The 19,543-nt window shown below is 36.0% G+C and overlaps 1 protein-coding gene across 17 annotated transcripts in view; it reads left to right on the forward strand.

The window, feature by feature from the left end:
- LOC105481778 (MYC binding protein 2) overlaps positions 1-19,543 on the forward strand; it is a 285,288-nt gene that overhangs the window by 115,147 nt on the left and 150,598 nt on the right. For all 17 annotated transcript variants that reach the window (XM_071081184.1, XM_071081186.1, XM_071081190.1 and 14 more), the window contains 6 exons: positions 4,664-4,781; positions 10,468-10,672; positions 11,309-11,462; positions 15,451-15,623; positions 16,481-16,606; positions 16,694-16,821. In XM_071081184.1, coding sequence (XP_070937285.1) covers positions 4,664-4,781; positions 10,468-10,672; positions 11,309-11,462; positions 15,451-15,623; positions 16,481-16,606; positions 16,694-16,821 — 904 coding nt within the window. The remainder of the gene's footprint in view (positions 1-4,663; positions 4,782-10,467; positions 10,673-11,308; positions 11,463-15,450; positions 15,624-16,480; positions 16,607-16,693; positions 16,822-19,543) is intronic.

Raw genomic sequence — 19,543 nt, forward strand, 5'->3', positions numbered from 1 at the left:
TACTCCCTATTTTAAATAGCTTGAATTTATCATCTTCATGAAATATGATAGCATTTAATGTTGAAACAAAATATCAGAGTTTCTTATAAAGATTAAACATTGGTGGGATCTACACAGTGGTGTAGTAACTGGTAGATGCTACATAGTGGTGGAACCTGGAACTGTAGAGGCAAGGTTCAGCCCTTCACTTCTTACCAACCATGTGACTATAATTTCTTAAGATTAAACACTGGTGGGATTTGTTTTAACTGCCCAAAGTTCTTTTCCAACATGGAATATTTTGGTCCTTGTTCCATTGAGTGGTAACTGAAAGACTGATTGCATGAAGTGTGGGCAGAGCTAAAATGGATAATGCAGTAGTCATACCTATATACTGTACCTAGTGGATTAGATATTCATCAAGACTGCTTCAGTCTTAAGCACTCAGTTACCCTGTCTGTCTGCACCTTTGTGGGACTTGCAAAGTAGCAGCCAAGAACTCTGTTATTAATTCAGAAAGGAATTGATTACGTCTGTGGAGGAACAATGTTGGGAGGAGCAAAGCTTCTATAGCATATGTATTAACTACAACAAAGCAAAATATTTACAGATAATTGAAATAAAGGGTTACAGTTGGAGAATATTTTTGAAAAGTCTCTAGTAATCAAGAGCTGTTAACTGGAATTTATGGTATAGCACACATTAATAATGTGTTGATTAAGATCAATATTGTGGTGTGCATGATAATGAAAATGGAAAAATGTTGTTGATATTCTCTTTATTTAATGTGTTATATTGCCAGAGTGACCAAGTTCGGTCTCTAGATTGGGTCCTGATTCTGTTACTTGGTAGCTGTATGATCTTGGCAAGGTCACTTAATCTTCTTGTGTCTCAGTTTCTTCTTCTATTAAATGGAAATAAGTCTCTCTCCCACAGAAGATTGTGTGAGAATCCAGTGAAATGACACAGATGATTTAGCACAGAGCCTAGCCCGTAGTTAGTGCTCAATAAATGTTAGTTGTTCCTATTGCTGCTTTTTAAAGTGAATGTCAAAAAGCCGATGAGGGCTTTTATATATTCAGTCAGGACGTGTCTGCCAGCCTTTTTTTTTTGGTTTGTTTGGTGTGCTCTTCAGTTTCTGCATTTCAAATTCTTTTACCATGTTTAGTAAATTAGGGGTAAAACTGTATAGTTTAGCTGCTTTTATTCTCTTTTCCAGCAGAATTTTTATAATTCTTACAGTGTTTCTGAGTTTCATCCTTTTCTTGCTCTCCTATCCTCCTGTGCGCTCATGTGCTACACAGTCATCAAACCTGGAACTGTAGAGCCAAGGTTCAGCTCTTTTGCTTCACTCCTTATCAACTGTGTGACTATAATTTCTCTAAGCCTTAGTTTTCATATCCTATAGGATTGTTGTAGAATTAATGTGATGTGTGTAAAGTGCCTGTTGTGCACACATGCATACACACATACACACAGTTTTTCTTTCTGTTCTTCCTCTGTTTTTCAAGTAACTTAATGAATGGACTCTACTATCATTTAAAGAGTTTGAAGACTATGTACTAGAAGACCTGCCACCAATTCTTGAGAAAATCTTTCAAACTCTTCAGATCTCCCCATAGAGTTATTTTGATAATCAGTGGTACAGTTATCACAGTGGTGATACAATTTCACATTTTGTATGTGAAAGCAATTTGTAAATTGCAGATGAGTAAACTGTTACAGGAATTCTCCCTTCAGTTTCTTGTTTGCATTGGACTGGATGCTTCTGTGAGGGGATTAGTTCCACTTTTGGCCCTTTGAAGTGGTAATCATTTGCAAAATCTTTCTGTACTGAGAATTGAGAACCACTTTCCTTTCTACTGTTGTTCCTATCTGTGTTATTCCATCCTCAAGTGAAAAACTACTGCTCTTCTGCAGCATGGCCATTCCTCTCTCCTCTCCTGTTGTTACCTACCTACCTTTTAGTCACTGCCTTTCATTCGTTGAAAATTTAGCATCTGACTCAGAGTATTTTCTTACCCTGAGTCTTGTTACAGACATGAGTGATATTGGTGTCCACATGAATGGTCCCATACAGCATTCTTACCTTTACATCTGTATTTCTGGATTCACAGAGGAAGTTCTGTGAACCCATGCTGGATCTAACACAGCTCTGACTCTGAATTCTCAGGTTTAAATATCCATAATCTAATGATACTTTCTTCTTCTGTGATGCAGCCCTACTTTACTTCCCTTTGACTTTATGCCCCACAACCCTCTACTTTTTTACTCTTTTTTTACCCTTTTTTAACTTTATGTCCTACTCAAGTTAAAGACTGTTGCTTAATTTCTTCACCTATACTCTTACCAGTTTCTTCAATTTTCCTACTTTCTTGGTCATGGTACTAGGACATGATAAAACCGCAAGCATGAATCAATCTGTTAATATTTCCTATGCCTACTCTTAGGCTTCTGGAAGGTAAGAAATACCTATGCAGATTGATACATAATTTCCAAATTCAACCAGTTCCTCTACAATGGTCTTTAACCCTCCGGTTGTGTAGTATTGAACTATTTGACTTAATACATTTTGAGAGTTTGATGAAAGACGTGGGTCTCTATCCAGAAATATACAAGAATATACACTTAAAAATTTGCTTGCAAATTTAAGGGATCTTTTGAAGCTTACTCATGGACTTCCTAGAAGTCCTTTATATCCTAGTTGAAAACTCCTGCTCTTAGTATGTATCTGTTCCATCTACAGTCACACCTTTTCTTGAATCTTCAAACTCTCCACTCACCTGCTTCCTCCTTTTAGCATAGGACCTCCGTGTACATTGCAACAAATATAAGAAATTATTCAGCCCACCAACCCTGCAAACCTACTTGTATCCATACCACTTCTCTGCTGCTTTCCTCATATTACAATTAAAGAGGAACCTGTCATGTCCATGCTGTGAAACCTAGCTGACTTTTCCTTAGAGATCTATTTCTGTTTCCTGTCTTCTCTCTAACCTTTGTCTTTAGTGTCTTTATCTTGAGTAACCTTTTAAACTTCCTGATCTCTATCATTAAAAAAAAAAAAATCCTCTCCTTCAGCTTCATTTTTCCTTGAGCTGCTGGCTCTCCTTTCTTTTCCCGTTTAGTCCTGGGATACTTAGAGCTACTTTGTGTATTCTCTGGCTCCTTATCTGCTGCAGTGTGGTACCTGCTTCCACCAAAGAGACCTCCTTCTGCTAAATCGAGTGGTTAGTTGTATGTCTCCTTAGAGCATTTGGCATGTGCTTTATTTTCCATGCTTGAAACCTACTCCTCCAATGAGTCTCCTCGAGTTCTTTCTTCCTGTGTGGTTTATTCTAGATGTCTGTGAGCTCTTCTTCCTCTGTCTATATCTAAAATGTTAGAAGATACTCATAAGGGAAATTGGGATCTCTTTTCTCTCTCAGAGTCTTCCTAGATCTCATTCATTCTTATAGCTTAAGTGAATGTTACCACTATACTCTGTTGCTTAAGCAAAAAAAACTTCCTTGCCCCATATCAATCATCTGCCAAGTTTCGTCAATTCTGTTCCTTACATAGCTGTCAGAGTCACCATCTCTTTCACTCTGCACTGCTCCTAGTTAAGGCCTTCGTCATAAATTACCCAAACTGCTATAACATTTTCTTAACTAGGTTTCCAGCTGCTAGTCTTGCCCTTTTCCAATTCATTTTTCATTGCAGTCTCAATAATCACTAAAAATATATATTTTGTATAATTTTTAAAATTTGAAGTGTCACAATTACATTGTCTGAAAAGCAGAGCTCGCCTACTATGTGTGGACTATTTCTATAATGGTTGTTTTTCTAATTACAGATAATGGTTACTAAAAATGGCTATTAAAAGTAGGAAAGGATACTAGGATGTCATTTATCATAATAGTTACTGTTCATTAAGTGTTAACTGTGTGCCAGACACTGATGCAATGTCTGGCACACATTGACCTGTATGGGCCTCTTTATTATTCACAGGAACTCTGGGGGAGGGGGTAGACACTGTTTGTTAGTATTTTCCATGTGATAAAGAGAAAACTGGAATACAAAAAGAATGAAAAACTTGTTTGAAGTCTGGTCACATTATTATTAAGTTGGTGAGCCAGGATTCACACCCAGCCACTCCAGCTTTAAATCCTGAGCTTGTAGTCACTGCTCTAATGCCTCTCATGATACTGTGTTTTGCTTCATTAACTATGATTCTAAGATCTAAACTTATAGCTTAGTGATAAAAGTTAGAAAAGGGGATCATAACATTATTTCATCTAGTTCCTGGATTGAATTTCTGTTAAGGCATTACATGATCTTTATTTCATCCAATAAATATTTATAAAGATCTCTAACAGGCCAGTCAGTATACAGAGTACCAGATTAAAAATAAATGTAGCACCAGTTTTTCAGAAATATTAAAAATTATGTGTCTATAATTAGGACAATTACATTTAGAAGATCTTTCTGATGATCTCCTTAAAGTCAGCAACTGTCTTTTTCATCTTTGTTTACCTAGTACCTGGAATGGAGATAGGTGTTTAGCACTTAAATGTTTACTGAATATTCTTATTAGTGCCTTTTATCTTTTCTACTCCTTATTGCATTGTTTACTTATTGTTTTTATTTTAGTTGAGTTTTGTAAGAAATTGACTTACTTTTTTTTTTTTTTTTTTTAACCTAGGGGATGTCCCACTCTTGTTCAAGCATTGCCAGGCCCTAGCACACAAGTCACTGCAGGCAGCAACCATACGGCAGTACTTTTAATGGATGGACAGGTCTTCACATTTGGAAGTTTTTCTGTAAGGAATTTTTAAAACATTAATAATATTGCATTATACCATTGCCTTATAATTTGTCTATATTAGCTATTTTTTTTCTGGTTCTAGTGCAGTTCTTATAATTGTTACATATGCATATTTCATACCTTCATCTGCAACACACACAAAACTTGAATGATATTCTTTGAAGTAATTTTCCTCTCTAGCTCAGCATTAGAATTTATTGAATTTAACAGCTTTGTTAGAATTGGACATGTTTATTTCAGATTAAAGTCCTTTAAGCGTTCAGTAGAGCTAATTCTGTCATATGAAAGGTTATTTCTCATCTAACTGGTAGAGATGAATTTTTCTTAACATATAGAACTATGCTATTTTGTAACCTTTTAAAAGCCTAGTTTTATTTGTTCGATTTGTTTAAAATTATACTTTCTTTTTTCCTTTTCCGCCCTCTGAGTCTATCTGCCTGTCTGTTGCATAGGCGCTTGTGGGCATTCTCTCCCTCTCTCTGCACCACAACTTAAAGAGTGGAAATGCTGTAAGAATTTTGTGTGTTTGGGCATAGTAGATATCAAGAAAAATCTTTGCGAGACTGTGCTAATACACTTGTACCATTTCTGATGTGGGTAATTACTAAGAACTCTCAAACCTAAGTGTCTGGGATGACGTTTACAGCTTCTGATTTTTAAAAAACTGTAAATATGTACTTAAAATATTTTATTTGGAAATGGTTTCAAACTTACAGAAAGATTGCACAACTAAGAACAGTGCATAGAATATCTGGTTAATGTCTGTAACCAGATTCACCTGTTGTTAACATTTTGATCCAGCATTTGCGTTATTATTGTACATGTGCCTGTTCTCTCTCACATACATAGTGTGTGTGTATGCACAGATGTGTGTGTGTATGTATGTATATAAAACATTTTTTTTCTCAAATCCTTTAAGAATGTCTTGTGTACATTGTGGCCTGTTACCTCCTACATACTTTAGTTTGTATTTTGTGAATTAACCTAATAATTATTTTTTGTCATTTCTTTCCCCTCCAATCTAGGATCAGGCATTATGTTTGCCTGTTGTGTGTCTCTAGTCTCCTTTAATCTGTAACATTTCCACAGCTATGTATTGTCTATTATGACATTGACATTTTTGAAGAGTATATAGTACTGTTTTAAAAAATAGAATCCTCCTCATTTTTGTTTCTCTGATATGTCCTCATGTTTAGATGCAGGTTGTGCACCCAGGCCAAGATACTCTGTAAGTGATACTGTGTTTGCCTCACTGCATCACATCTGGAGGCTCAGAATATCCATCTGTTCCTCCTTGATTATATACATTTTGATCACCTGATCAAATGTCTATTTCTATACTGTTTCTTCTTTGAAACTATAAGCAGCCTGTCGGTTGACACTCTTAAGATTCCTGCTTCTCATCAAAATTTCTCCCTAAATTTAGCATCCATTGATCATTCTTTCCTGAGCTAGTCTTTACTATAATGTTTAAAAAATGGTGATTTTTTTTCTACTCCAGTAGGTACTTCGCATTTTACTCTAAGCAAGAGCCCTCCTTTCCTGTTTACTTATGTTTCTACTTATTATTGATATAGACTCAGGTATTTGTATTTTCTTTATTATCATCTTTAATTATTTGGGTGCTTAGATTATCTCAGATTTGGCCGGGGGGGGGGGGGCCCTTCATGCTGGCTCCTGTATTCTTGTGACATACCCCTTCAATTTTGGGGGCACTTCCTTTCATTCCAGCATAACAAGTTGTTCAGGGTTTATCTTGTACAGGCCCTGTATCAGTCCTAGAATCAGCCATTTCTCCAAGAACCCTGATTCTTTTTAGTGGGGAATAGTATTAGACACCAACTGGGTACTAGTTCATTGCTACAGGACGTCTTTGGATCTCCAGTACACATATATTTATATGTCCACATATATGGATGTATTTTAGAAATCATAGGCCAGGCGTGGTGGCTGATACCTATAATCCCAGCACTTTGGCAGGTGAGTGCAGGAGGATCACTCAAGCCCAGGAGTTTGAGACCAGCCTGGGCAACATAGTGAGATCCCATCTCTATTAAAAAAAAAAATTATCTGGGTGTGGTGGCACATGCCAGTGGTCCTAGCTGCTCAGGAGGCTGAGGTAGGAGGATCACTTGAACCGTGGAGGTTGAAGCTGTCATGAGAGCCGTGATTCTACCATTGCCCTCCAACCTGGACAGCAGAGCAAGATCCTGTCTCAGAAAGAAAGAAAAAGAAACAAGCCCACACTGTGACTTCTACTTCCAATCCATTCCCACAAGGTTCTTTCTTACCTGTCCTGTTCTATATTTATGTTCTTTCTTCCTCAGTAAGAATCTTTCCTCTCAACAATATCAATATATTTATTTCTCACTTAATCCCCAAATATGTTTAAAATAGTTTTCCATTTGCTTTGCCTGTACAAGTTCAAAAAAACAAATTCACTGAAAGGTCATTCTTGCGCCTTCCCCTCCCACCTGCTCCCCACCCCAGGTCTGAAGGTGTATAGTCAAGCACTGTCTGTGTGTGGCCTGGATTCTCTCTCTTACTCCCTTTTAGTGGAAACTGTGATTCCTTTGGAACAGAGTTGGGCTCATTTGTTTCAGTTTAAGATTCCCCTCACCCTGTCCTTTGATTGAATTTTATTTTATTTTTTAAATATATAGAACATTTACATGTTGCTAAAAGTTAAGTTATACAAAAATTGTATACTCAAAGGTGTTACTTCCTCCCATATCCTTGACATTCCTGCCTCCCCACACCTTTCACTCCACACTTGGAGGTAATAAATGCCATTGTTTTACAGTTTATTCTTCTTGTGTTTCTTCTGGTGAAGATATATAAGCATGCACACACACTGTTTTACCTATGTATATCTATATATGTATGTATGTGTATACACGGTTACGCACTGCATAACAGTATTTTGGTCAGTGATGGACTGCATGCATATGCTAAGGTGTTCCCATAAGATTATAAGAAGTACTTTGACTATACCTTTTCTGTGTTTACGTACAGAAATACTAGTGGGTTACAGTTGCCAACAGTGTTTAGTACACCAGCATGCTGTACAGGTTGGTAGCCTAGGAGCAATAGGCTACACCATATCGCCTGAGTGTGTAGTAGACTATACCGTCTAGGTTTGTGTAAGTCCACTCTGATGTTCGCACAATCACAGAATCACCTAATGACACGTATTTCAGAACATATCCCTGTCATTAAGTGACATGTGACTGTACATAAATATATGTATTTCCCCTTTCTCATTTTTTAAAGCTAATAGTCTGTATATGCTCTTTTGCACTTTGCTCTTTTCACTTCAGTATATCTCCTAGAAATCACTCCATATCAGTTCATAAGCTCTTTTTTTTTTTTTACGTCCATCGAATACTCCATTGTGTATATATATGATAGTTTATTCATTCAGTTTCTTATGTTTGTATATTTACATGGTTTCCAATACTTTGCAATGATAGTAATGAATATTGTTCGAGGTGTATCTTTGAGATAAATTCCTAGAAGTGAGATTACTGGGTTGAAGGTTAATGCCTATGTAGTTTTGTGAGATATTAACAATTCTCTTGTATTTTGCTTTCACACTAACAGTGTATGAGATTGCCTGTTTTCCACAGAATTGCCAACAGAATGTGTTGTGGTACCTTTAATTTGTGCCAGTCTGATGGGTGAGGAATGGTCCTGCTTACTTTCAAGTTCCTTTGCCTTTAGTTGGTGCTCTGATCCTTAAATTTCGGATCCATATTTAGTATTTTGGCATTGAAGGTTAACTTTCTCTTTGGAGGGATGTGTTTCCCTGTGCTTTTTCTAACTTCTCCACACGCCTCTGTTCTTCTTAAGAACTTCCCCTTTCATGCTGTGCACATGCTCAGGTTTGCAGTAGCAGGCGGGTGGAGAGAACTCTTGGAATTTGGCTTTTGCTTACAGGAAACATAAAGATCATGACACCCGCTGTCTCCTTATACTGCTGAAGGTTTGAGTCACCTGTAGATTTGTTTGCACAGCATGTTTTTGTGTCTTTTGAGGTGGGTATGTGAGTGATAAGATTTGAAGCCAGGCAGTCATTGTCCTCCAGTCGCAGCAGTCCTAGTTGTGAGCTTTTATGAATTTAAATGTAGCTTATTTGTAACCACATTCTGAGTCTTTACGGGGTTGTGCAGATATCTAACACATTTTTGGACTGCTTTTCTTCATGTTTATTGGTAGTAAGGGAATACATATTTATTTCAATAGTCAATGAAAAAGATCAATGAAAAAGAAAAGAATTTATTTTTCCTCCAAAAGCAGAATATATCCCTGAATGTGATATATTTTGCTCACTATTTACCTTTTTTTTTTTTTTTTTTTTTTTTTGAGACAGAGTCTCGCTCTGTTATCCAGGCTAGAGTGTAGTGGTGTGATGATCTCAGCTCACTGCAACCTCTGGCTCCCAGATTCAAGTGATTCTTATGCCTCAGCCTTCCGAGCAGCTGGGATTACAGGCGCGCACCACCACACCCAGCTAATTTTTGTATTTTTAGTAGAGATGAGGTTTCCCATGTTGGTCAGACTGGTCTCAAACACCTGACCTCAAGTGATCCTCCCACCTTGGCCTCCCAAAGTGCTGGGATTACAGGCATGAGCCACAGCACCTGGCCTCTGTTTACATTTTTATGCTATCTTATTTTTCTTTGTCAAAAAATAAGGACAGATCTTAAAAGAGGGTGAGAAATAAATGTTGAATGTTTTGGCTGCTTCTCTAATCATGTGCTTGCCATGTTTCCTTTCCTGGTTCTGTCCAGGGATTGAAGCTCAGTTACTTCCACAGTTAGTTTGTGGCTGTGTTTTCTCGCTGTGCTACCTGGTGGTTGGATGAGAACGTGACCAGAGTGTTCGCAGTGCTCCAGGCTCCCTTGTTCCAGAATGCTGTGGGGGGAGAGAGGTCCTGAGCCAGGGGTGGAGGAATGTCTACTGAGTCAGTGTCATCATTCTTTTATTCTTTTTCAGCTACAGGCTTACTAGTGAGAAACTTCCTATTACTTTTTAAATTAAACTCTTACCTGACCAGGTCCCTATAAACAGCCATACTTTTAAAGTGGTTAATAGTTATTTGCTTAAAACATGATACCTTGCCATTGGTTGTGCTGTTTGTTTTAAAACATAAATGAAATAACTTAGGGACATACCATGTGAAAACAACATTACATATTTTTCTAATTGTATTCACAGTTCCAGTATTTATTTTGGTCTTTTTACTTGAATATTCTCTGGTTATATGAGTTCAATAGTGACTTTCTTTTATACTGTCAACTTATGTCAAAGTGACTTTTTAAATGAATAATTTGGAATACTAATATTTTAACATATTGTGTATATTTATCATACTTTTCATTTAAATGTAGGTGAAGACAAAGTATTTTGGAGATACTTCTTGCGTGGAAAATATTTCAAACTTTTTTTTTAAATAATGCACTTTATAAGACTTTCCAGGAATAATAGAAATTATTTTATTACTTTATACATGTTTGGTCCAAATTTCTTATATATTGAATTTATTTTAAAAACCCAAACTAACAATTGGTGAAAAATAAGGTTTCACAGAGTGATTTTTATCTACTGCCTCCTTAACTTTATGAAAATTAGATTGTTTACACAGTAATATTGTTAATATGGTTTATTTAATCTTTTAGAAAGGACAACTGGGCAGACCAATTTTGGATGTGCCATATTGGAATGCAAAGCCAGCTCCCATGCCTAACATTGGATCAAAATATGGAAGAAAAGCTACTTGGATAGGTGCAAGTGGGGACCAGACTTTTTTACGAATTGATGAAGCACTTATTAATTCTCATGTACTTGCTACATCAGAAATTTTTGCCAGTAAACACATAATAGGTAATACCAAAAATAAACAAATGCCCCTTCCAAACTCGTCTTGATTGATAGCAAACGGTTTATCTTTCCCTATAATGAAATATACTTTTATAGCTTTTTGTTTTCTTTTTGGTCAAAGAAATTTAAATAAAGCCTGTAAATGTCTGTGTTTATATGTGTCTGTGTGCTGAAAGAATGGAATAATTGGGAGATCTGGAAACCACAGTATTCGTGAGCTAGACAGTGGTAGAACTATAAACTAAATTCTAGTAGGATAAAATCCATATTGGAGTAAGAGATTTTTATGTATTGTTTCTTGCTAAATAAATGTTAGAAATTAATTTTTATGGGAGGTTATATAAATCAAACTTTGAAGTTTCACGAAGACCAACGTATCAATCTATACTGTGTCCATGATACTGTGAATAATTATATAATAGAGTCGTATAGCAAGAGATTAGGAGCATGTGTTGTGGATTTAGACATGTTGAGGTTTTACTCCTAATTCTCCCACTTAAAGATTTTTTAATTACTTAGCCTCTTTAGTTCTCCACTTATTCATCTGAGAATGAAGATGATATTACTTACTTTATGGGTTTTGGGGAATTAAAAAAGGTAATATATATTAAAATTATATATAAGTGTTTTTTTCTTAAGGCTTGGTACCTGCTTCTATATCAGAACCCCCTCCATTTAAATGCCTTCTGATAAATAAAGTGGATGGGAGTTGTAAAACTTTTAATGACTCAGAACAAGAGGATCTGCAAGGATTTGGTGTGTGTCTTGATCCTGTATATGATGTAATTTGGAGGTAAGCATCTCAGTTTATAAAACAGTAGTAAATAAGTTTTGATGCTGTTATACTCTTATGGTAATATAAACTATATTTACAGGTGGACTTTTCACACATGAGTACTCTCCTGTTTATCTAATAACTGCAATTCTGTCTCAGTGATTCACAGAGACCTTTATAGTATAGCATAGTGGCTAAGAGCATGCATTTTGAGCAACACTACCTAGGTTTATCCGAGCTCCACAACTTGCTTTTTGTGTCACCCTGGAGAAATTATTTTGACTGTGTGCCTCAGTTTTCTCATTTATGACATGGGGATGCTAGTACTACACAGTGCATAGTAGGTGCCGTAGAAGTGTTTGCTATTATCATTATAATTATTAATTTTACTGTTGAGAGTTCTGTTGTTATTTTTAGTCTGTCATCAATCCTGTTTATATTGTATATAATTCATTCTATTTTTTGTTCTCATAATTATTACTATGAGGAGGAAATTATGCTAAAGACAATAAAGAACAAAGAAGATAATTGAGCGTGCCCTTTAGAAATGTGCATTAAAAAATACTCTTATTGGTAGAGAAATATACAGGATTATATGCACTCTGGGAATTATTAAAATGTAGAGATAAATAGGGCACAAAAGAGACTCAAGAATTGCATGTGTTTAAAATTTATTGTGGTGCTTTATATACAAAATGAATAAGTAAGTTACCCTTCTTCGGGTTTCTAGCTTTGGATACTAATAGGAAGTGTACCCTGCCATCACCACAGTGTCTCATCACAGGGCTGAGTACTTCTTTCCTTTTGCGGCTGGCCTTAGTGGGCAAGATTCCAGTAAGTTGAAAGGTTGAAGTGGTGTGAGTGAGGAGAGTGAGGAAACTTTTTCACTGTCTTTCTTCTTCTCCCCATGCCTGCTTGCATTCTCATCAGACAGCCAAGTTCTGAGAGCCTACGTGGTAGCAATGGGATAGACTCTCTCAAATGCCTTGCCAACTCCTTGGTAATTTTCTTCCTTGTTCCAAAATAGAGATTAATCATGAGGCTTGCATTCAGAGTGAAGAGACTGCTGCACTTCCCAGGTTGCTGGCCAGCTTACTCTCTTATTTGGGCATTTTATGAGAAGGCATAGTGGCCAGTATTGAGTTGAGTACATCTCAAATCAATTACATCTCCCTGGCAGCATCGTGCAGGGTAGATGAAATAACAAGAGACTATGGGTGAGTGGTCTTTTGTGATCATTCTTAGGCAGACATGAAGTATTAAGAACCAAAGTTAGAGTGGTCACAGTGGGATAGAATGGAGGGGATAGAGAGGAGAATAGATGTAAAGATAGAATTGGCTGCAGTTACTTACTGATTAGAAGTCAGTGTTCAAGAGACTTAGTTACCAAAGAGCAGGCTCTGGTTTGGACTTACGTGTAAATTGATGTTTTATTGTTTTGTAGTTTTTACATGTTTTATTTTTAAAAGAAGTAAATTTGCATTAACAAAACAAAAATTAAAATTGGCAGTATGGAATCTGTTTCTGGATGCGTTCACTAAGTTAGCAATAACAGTATAACTAAGTCTAATGGCAAAAACTTACTTGAAAGAGAACCATTTCCCTGGGGTCTTAACAGAACTCTGAAGTATGATATTTAGCTGGTCGAATCTTGTCTTTTTCACTTATGGTGGTAGCAGTGGGACAGATGATCTCAGATGCCTTGCCAGCTCCTTGATCAATTTCTCCATCGCTGGCAAACAAAGATTAAGAGATGTTTTGGTGAAACAGCTGAGAGGTATTTTTCTTTAAATCAGGATCAGAATTTCTGTTATCCTGACTTCTGGCTGCTTTGTGCCTTTTGTGTTTTTCGGTGGGACACTTATACTTTACAATTATCATATGCGTTGCACATCCAATATTAGCTTACTTTGACTTTCCTTCTGGCCTGCATCTGCTTCCTTTTATATTCTTCAGGAGCAAACTTTGCCTGAGTAATTTGAAACATCTATAAAGAGCAGATAAATGTTAAGAACACCTATTTTATTTCCCACATACAAATTTACACAAATAATATGTGAATTTGTGTTATTTAAAAAAAAAAAAAAAGCAAAAATACATACAGGAAAAAGGATGGTCATACTCTATATCTGTTTCTTTTCCAATACCAAATCCCACTAGCCTTCTCTGTGGATCACAAGTATGAAGTTTGATTTATATTGTCTGCCATCTTTTAAAATGCATGTATTTTTCTTTTTATGTAAATCAAAACATGCCTACTCTAAAAGTTAGATTTTTGCTCAAAAATAATTTAGAGATCTTTTCAAGTCAGTATTTAAAGAACAGCTTCATTATTAAAATTGTGGAATTCTATAGTCTGGATATACCGAATATACTTAATTGTTTGCCCATCAGTGAACATTTTAGATTTTTTTTTAATATTACAGTATTACCTACAATGCTACAGTGAACAAATACACAGGTATCTACATACAGAGTTTTATACACATGTGGGAGTATTTCTGTAAGCTAGTTTTTACAGTGTAGAATTGCTAAGTTAAAAGATAGGCTCACAGAATTGTAAAATGACTGAAGTAAGTCTCAATCACTTTAGAAGTTTATTTTGCCAAGGTTGAGAAGATGCCTGGGAAGAAAAGACAAGCCACAGACGATCTGTGCCCTGTACTTTTTCTGAAGAGGTTTGAGGGCTTCAGCATTTAAAGAGGAAAAGCGAGCAGGAGGAGAAAGGGAAAGGAAAAAATTAGAGGATGTGGTCACATTCTTGTAAGGTTTTGATTAGGCTTACTGAATCCACATGTTGCACATGAAAAGGAAGGGGTAGAGGAAACAGTGAATTTTGTATTTGGAGTTAAAGTAAACACAGAGTAGAGGAAGTAGTCAAATATGCATTCATCTAGAGCGGGTGGGGCTTGGTGGGGGGTGCAGATAATTTCTAGTCTCTTCTTGTCCCTTACCATGAATTTTCCAGAACCAAAAAGAGATTTAAATCCATGGATATTAGAAACTATATGTTTCCATTATTTACCATCAAGAGAGTTAGTGAAACTGTTGAACACTGAAGACCGAGGGAAAATCTTAGAAGCAACTAGAGAGAAAAGAATGATCACCTGAACAATGAGATCAAGGCTTCCCAAAAGCAATAATGCAATAATGTTAATGCTACTAATTATAGAAGCTACCATGATATAATTTATTTTCCTCCAAAGGCTTTTAAAAAATAATTAAAAATTTTTTAATTGTGGTAAAAATACAATGTAAAATTTACCATCTTAATCATTTTGAAAGTCTGCAGTCAGTAGTGTTTAGTGTATTTATGTTATTGTGAAATAGATCATCAGAACTTTTTTTTCTTGGAAAACTGAGACTCTATATTTATTAAACAACAGCTTGCATCCCTCACTTCCCCACCCCTAAAAGAGGTCGGGAAGTGGAGATAGCTTTTTGAAGTTTTTGTTAAAAAAGAGATAAGAGAAATGGGATGACGAAGATATTGTGGGTTCCTAATAGTTTTTTATTGGTTTTTACTGTTTGTTCATATGGTTGAACATCCACATCCATTCTATCTGTGCTTCCTTTCTGTGGATAGCATTCCATGTCCTTGCCCATTTTGCTATGGATTGATTGTTTCTAGCTCTTATACGTTGAGGATATTGTAGCTTTGTCTCACATGTACACTTCACATTTTTCTTCAACTTGTCCTTTGTCTTTAAACTGTTTTAATGGGGTATTTGTTGAGTTTCATATTTATATGTATGTATCAAAACTTTAAGTATACAGTCAGTTGCTGTATTTTTAAAGTATTATAATCTACATTACTGTTTTCAAATTATTTCATTTTTAGTGATGTAGTTTTTTTATGTGTTTAGCTTAGATCCAGAAGATAATGAGCTATATTTGTCCTCTTTGAGCTGACTATATTAATTTATTCTCTTTGTATCATCAGTTATGTTTTAGGAATTTTTTTAAAAACAAAACCAGGTGCTGTAATTATTCTTTTTCTTTAAAGGTTTCGACCAAATACTAGAGAGCTGTGGTGTTACAATGCAGTGGTTGCTGATGCCAGGCTTCCCTCTGCAGCAGACATGCAGTCCAGATGTAGTATTCTAAGTCCTGAACTTGCCTTGCCAACAGGATCAAGGGCCCTCACTACCCGATCTCATGCAGCTTTGCACATTTTAGGTAGGGTTGCCATTTGATGTACCATTAATTCACATAAATGTGTGCTATCCAGGGTTTTTTTTAGAGTATTTAAATTTATATATAATTCTGTCTTGTTTGTTAAATAATAATAATATACAAAATAAGTTAAATCCTCTAAGAGGCTAATTCCACAGAAAACAATACCTGAGACCTGTACTAACACCATCAAAGATTTATGTATGCGCATTTGTTTAATTTTCCCAGAGGTAGACCCTTAAAAATAATGTTTTTGCTCAACTTGAATGTATAAACTTTTAAAGATATGATAAAATGTTTTTGCAGCATGCTTATTTTGTAGCTGGAAACTTTATATCACTCTACATAACTATGTGTTTTGTTGCTTTTAAAAATGATCCTTAAAAAGACTCATTTTAAGACTCTAACACTTGCAGTTGTGAAATCATATTCCTAAATATAATTACTAGATCATAAATATAACTCTTTGTTTCTTTTTTCTCAAATTTCATTTTGGTTTCCATTGTAGACACCCAAAACTAGCATTGATTAAGGTTCTGTGACACTAATGTGTCTTCCTCAAGTAGTACTTTAAGAATCAAACTAATTTGGAGAGTTTCATAAAAGGAAGAACCTTGTAAGAATTCAAAGGTTAAGTGATTTCAACTTTTCAGAGATCCAGTTTTCTGTAAAAGGTTGTCATATGGCATGTTTAAATATGATCATTAATCAGACAAGGGAGAATTTGTATTGGTTTTAAGCATTCTTCCATTAAATGAAGAAAATTATTTATTTTAATTTATCCCCTATAGCATTTAATGTCATCAATACCATAGGACATTTTGATTTCAAGGAATTAAATTTTGTTTATTTATTTTTAGGTTGTCTTGATACCTTGGCAGCTATGCAGGACTTAAAAATGGGTGTTGCAAGTACAGAGGAAGAGACTCAAGCAGTAATGAAGGTTTATTCTAAAGAAGATTATAGTGTGGTAAACAGGTTTGAAAGTATGTATACTTAGGTTTAGGAAATACTGTCTTACAGCTGAAATATATATGGATCTTTTAAAACAGATTATGATTTATATATTCTAGGTCATGGAGGAGGCTGGGGTTATTCTGCTCATTCAGTAGAAGCTATACGTTTCAGTGCCGACACTGATATTTTACTTGGTGGTCTTGGTCTGTTTGGAGGTAGAGGAGAATATACTGCTAAAATTAAGGTAAAGTTCATCAACAGTGTTGCCTTTTTTGTTTGAAGATACTGATTTGTACTTAACTTATTATTTTATTATTTAATGTCTCTTTTTTTCCTTTTTAACTTGGTTTATTTTGTTGTTTTTAATGCTTTTTTAAAAGGGATAGAGAAAACATTGCTAAAATCAAATACAGTAATACTACATTAGTAATTCATTAAAAATCAAAATTCTGTAAGAAGGGAAGAAATGAAAAGAAAATTATTTTTCAACAATTTACTACTGAAAAAAGGCTATATCTCAGTCCTTTGTATGGAACTTCTGCTGGCCTAGCGATACCAGCGCCTGTTTATGTGGCTACTTTCTTATAGCCATTTTCGTGACAGAGGAGGCACAACTGTTTAGGGACATTTTGATGTAGCTAAAAAGTTGTGAGCATTTTTAATGTCAAATACTATGTAAACAGACATCTTCACCCCAGGAGTGGAGACCAGGTATGAGTGAGCGATAGTGTTAGGGGAGGATTCCATCTGATAGGCAAACTAAAAATCATCGAGAGTCATATGTTCACTACACCTATTCGTGTCCAAAAGGGCCAACAATCATCCTAAACAAAGTATATGTTCATTCTTTGAATATCCACTAATAGCTTGAAGGTTCTGCTTCTCAAATTACCTGATTTTGTCCTAAAAGTGAAAGAAAAAACTAGTTTCTGCCTGGATTTCAATAGCAGGCTTCATAAAAAAATCTCAATTAAATGTCATCTGTTCAGGAGGTATTTTCTTAGTTCTCTCAATAATATCTAAAAATGATACCAATATGTTAACACTCTTCTTCATAATGATGGTTTCCAAGGACATTCCCCATGGAGGCTCAACTAGAACTGACAAACTTAAAGAAATATTTGCTTATTTCTGGTTATAGTTGGAATACATATGCTAAAAAAGCAGATAATGTAAGAATGAATAAAGTAAAAATTTAAAGCTCCTGTAGGTATATGGAGTATAGTGATAGAATAATGATTAAGAACTCTTGTAGCACATGTATTTTGATAATAAGAAAAACAGTAGTTTGGCGCTTTTCAGTGCAACTGCTTTAAGGTGGTTATTTTAGGATGTCTGGATTCATCCTCACGTTAGAGAAGCAACCTCAATGTGTTATGTCGTTCTACTTGACAACGTCTAATAAGCTCATCAGGAGGATGTATTTTTTCTAGCTCTAAGAGATTTTTTATTTTCGCAATAGTGAACAACATAGTGGACCTTATCTTCAAACACTGTGGTATGTAGAATTATAGAGGCCTTCCATATATGTTTTTTTGTTTGTTTGTTTGTTTGTTTGTTTTTTTGTGACGGAGTCTCGCTCTGTCGCCCAGGCTGGAGTGCAGTGGCCGGATCTCAGCTCACTGCAAGCTCCGCCTCCCGGGTTTACGCCATTCTCCTGCATCAGCCTCCCGAGTAGCTGGGACTACAGGCGCCCGCCACCTCGCCCGGCTAGTTTTTTGTATTTTTTAGTAGAGACGGGGTTTCACTGTGTTAGCCAGGGTGATCTCGATCTCCTGACCTCGTGATCCGCCCGTCTCGGCCTCCCAAAGTGCTGGGATTACAGGCTTGAGCCACCGCGCCCGGCCATATGTTGTTTTTATATTGGCCTTATTTTTCTTTTTCAAACTTAAATTCTACCTCACTCCTCCTGTCCTCTGGAAATGATCTTGCCTTTTGTATTCAATTATCCAGTGAGTGGACTAAGGCCTTTCAATAGTAGTCAGTCTTTTTTCCCCCTTCCTTTACCTCTCTGTAATGTATACATTTGTTAAGCCCTTCTTTATTTTTTTGTTTTGTTTTCATACCTCTAGTTGTTTCTTCTATCTCTTCGTAGGTTCATTCCCTTCCACCTGGCCACTGAATGTAGGAGTTCCTCAAAGACCTAGCCCTAGGCTCTTCACATATTCTCATATGTATTCTCTTTTAAGCCCAAAGTTTTAATAGGCATCAGCATACCATAATCCCCAAATTTGTATCTCCAATTCAGACTTCTTTGATGCATTTTCATGTAAATATGTTAAAGGCACATCAGTTATCAGTCATAATATCTCAACTGAATTCATGCTCTTCCACTGATCTCTCTCATGATTGGTACCATCCTCCATATGCTTGATACATAGGCCAGAAACCTAGACATTTTTCTTGATAGGCCTCCTATATCTCTGTCTTCCCTACAAAAAAAAAACACTTCTACCACTACCCTAGGCAAAGCTGTTTGTCTTGGACTATCCCCCTAGCTAGTCTCTGTACATATTCTTTCTATACTTTCTCTCTCCATTCTCTCTCTCACCATTCCTACTTGAACCTACTCCAGTCAGATTTTTGCCCCCACCGCTGACATTGCTGTTGTCAAGGACACTGATGACTTTCATATTGCTAAATTCGGTAGTCAAGCCTCAGCTCTCATCTTCCTAAACCAGTCAGCTGAATTTAACCCAATTGAGCTCTTCTTTGAAATACTTTCTTCCCTTGTCCTCAGGACACCACACTTCATTTTCCTTTTGTCCCACTGACTGCTTTTCTTAGTCTCCTGCCGGTTGCTCATCATCTTCCTGACCTGTAAATGTTGGAGTGCCAAGAACTCAGCTTTTGAAATCTTTTAAAAATATTCTCTTCCTCATAGTGGTCTAGCGTCATGGACATTTATCTCTGATGACTTTTAAACTTACAGACCTCTTCTCTGACCTTTAAACCAATACGTACAA

This window comes from Macaca nemestrina, chromosome 16, assembly GCF_043159975.1.
Source record: "Macaca nemestrina isolate mMacNem1 chromosome 16, mMacNem.hap1, whole genome shotgun sequence".
Lineage (NCBI taxonomy): Eukaryota > Metazoa > Chordata > Mammalia > Primates > Cercopithecidae > Macaca > Macaca nemestrina.